The sequence below is a fragment of the Microtus ochrogaster genome, chromosome 15 (assembly GCF_000317375.1).
Source record: "Microtus ochrogaster isolate Prairie Vole_2 chromosome 15, MicOch1.0, whole genome shotgun sequence".
Taxonomy (NCBI): domain Eukaryota; kingdom Metazoa; phylum Chordata; class Mammalia; order Rodentia; family Cricetidae; genus Microtus; species Microtus ochrogaster.
In genome coordinates this window covers 15582135-15583545 of record NC_022017.1, presented here as the reverse complement: position 1 = coordinate 15583545, position 1411 = coordinate 15582135, and the positions used below count along the sequence as shown (strand labels likewise).

At 51.7% G+C, this 1411-nt stretch overlaps 1 protein-coding gene across 1 annotated transcript in view; it reads right to left on the bottom strand.

Moving 5' to 3' along the window:
• Positions 1 to 207: 207 nt before the first annotated feature.
• The window catches only part of Tex33 (testis expressed 33), an 11545-nt gene continuing 10341 nt past the window's right edge, over positions 208 to 1411 (bottom strand). The window contains exons 3-4 of the mRNA XM_013348788.2: positions 495 to 605; positions 208 to 322 (exon numbers count right to left, since the gene is read on the bottom strand). Of these exons, the coding sequence (XP_013204242.1) occupies positions 231 to 322; positions 495 to 605 (203 nt within the window). The 3' untranslated portion in view covers positions 208 to 230. The remainder of the gene's footprint in view (positions 323 to 494; positions 606 to 1411) is intronic.

Here is a 1411-nt window from a genome sequence, read left to right as displayed (position 1 = left end):
TGGCTCAACTCTCCTAACTCTTCCTGAGGTCAGAGAGGAAGCCATGAAGAGGGGGTCTCGGAAACCTAGCTGCTCAGAGCGTCCATCCTCCTCAGTTGTTCCTCCAGCCCCACACATGGGTCCCCATCCCAGCGCGAAGAGAAGTAGCACGCAGGGGCAGGGCTCAGACCTGGGCCCGCCTTTCTTTATTGATAGCGCTCTCCGCGAGCTTCCTTCCAATGTCCTTTCAGCTACTTGCCCTTGGATCTGCCCTTTTCTCCGTATTTCTCTTCCAGTGCCTTCTGTAAGTTCATATTCATGGCATTTTTCCGGTGCCACCGTCCTGCAGGGATGAGGGGAGGGACCATCACAGGGGCCAGCAGCTTCCAGGAGGTACAAACCCACTCCGTGTCTTGTCACCCCGACCCCAGGCCCCTGCCTCCTGCTCTGCACCTTGCAGACACTCACCCTGTCCAGGGAGGAGAGGACCGCCCCGCAGCCCAGATTCCACTTACCTAGCTCATCCGTCTTCCTGCCGTGCCAGTGCTCTACATCCCTCACTGATTTCTCAATCACCTCTGGCGTGTAGGAAGCCTTCATGAGGCTCTTTGTCTCCTGGGGTGGCCCTGTAGACACCGTGGAGAAATCCCCGAGTCATTGAACGTATGGCACCCTATGCACTCTGTGCTGTATCTCAGTGTCAGTTTGCATGGAAAAGAGGGGAGTGGGAGGGTTTAACATGCCTCAGTGTTAAACTTTCTGAGTCTTGGATTATTTACCTACCCTAGGGGATACGGTCTTCTTTCAAGATTGGGAAGATTATGTCAATCTTTTTTTTATTGTTTGTTTTTATTTTATGTGCATTGGTGTTTTGCCTGTATGCATGTCTGTGTAAGGGTGCCAGATTTCGGAGTTACGGTTATGAGCCGCCCTGTGGGTGTTGGGGGCTGAACGCCCATCTTCTGAAAGAACAGCCAGTGCTCTTAACCGCTGAGCCCTCTCATCTCTCCAGCCCATTTAAGCCTTTAAACTCAGCTTCCCACAGAGTCTCAGGGCAGGGATAAAAGTAGACACCTTGTCAGGCTCTAGCATGAATGGCCTTTAGCCCAGTTCCCGGGAGAATCCTTGTTCCCATCTGAACACACCAGAATAGTTCACTGTTTACGTGTGCATTGATGGTGTGGGTTCCTCTGCTTCCCCGAGAATCACCCTTTTGTTGAGCCTGTAGCTCTCTGGGATTTCTCTAGCTCAAAACTCCAAAATTTCCAGATTCCTCCAACAAGCTAGTCTCAGAATCCCATGCTCAGGTTTAGTCACAGCACGGAACTCACATCTCTGGCAAGAGTCACAGTGTCAACCAGTTTCTGGTCACTGTGGCAAATGCCTGAGCCAAAGAACTGAAGGAAGCTAAGGGGTATTTTAGCCCATGGTT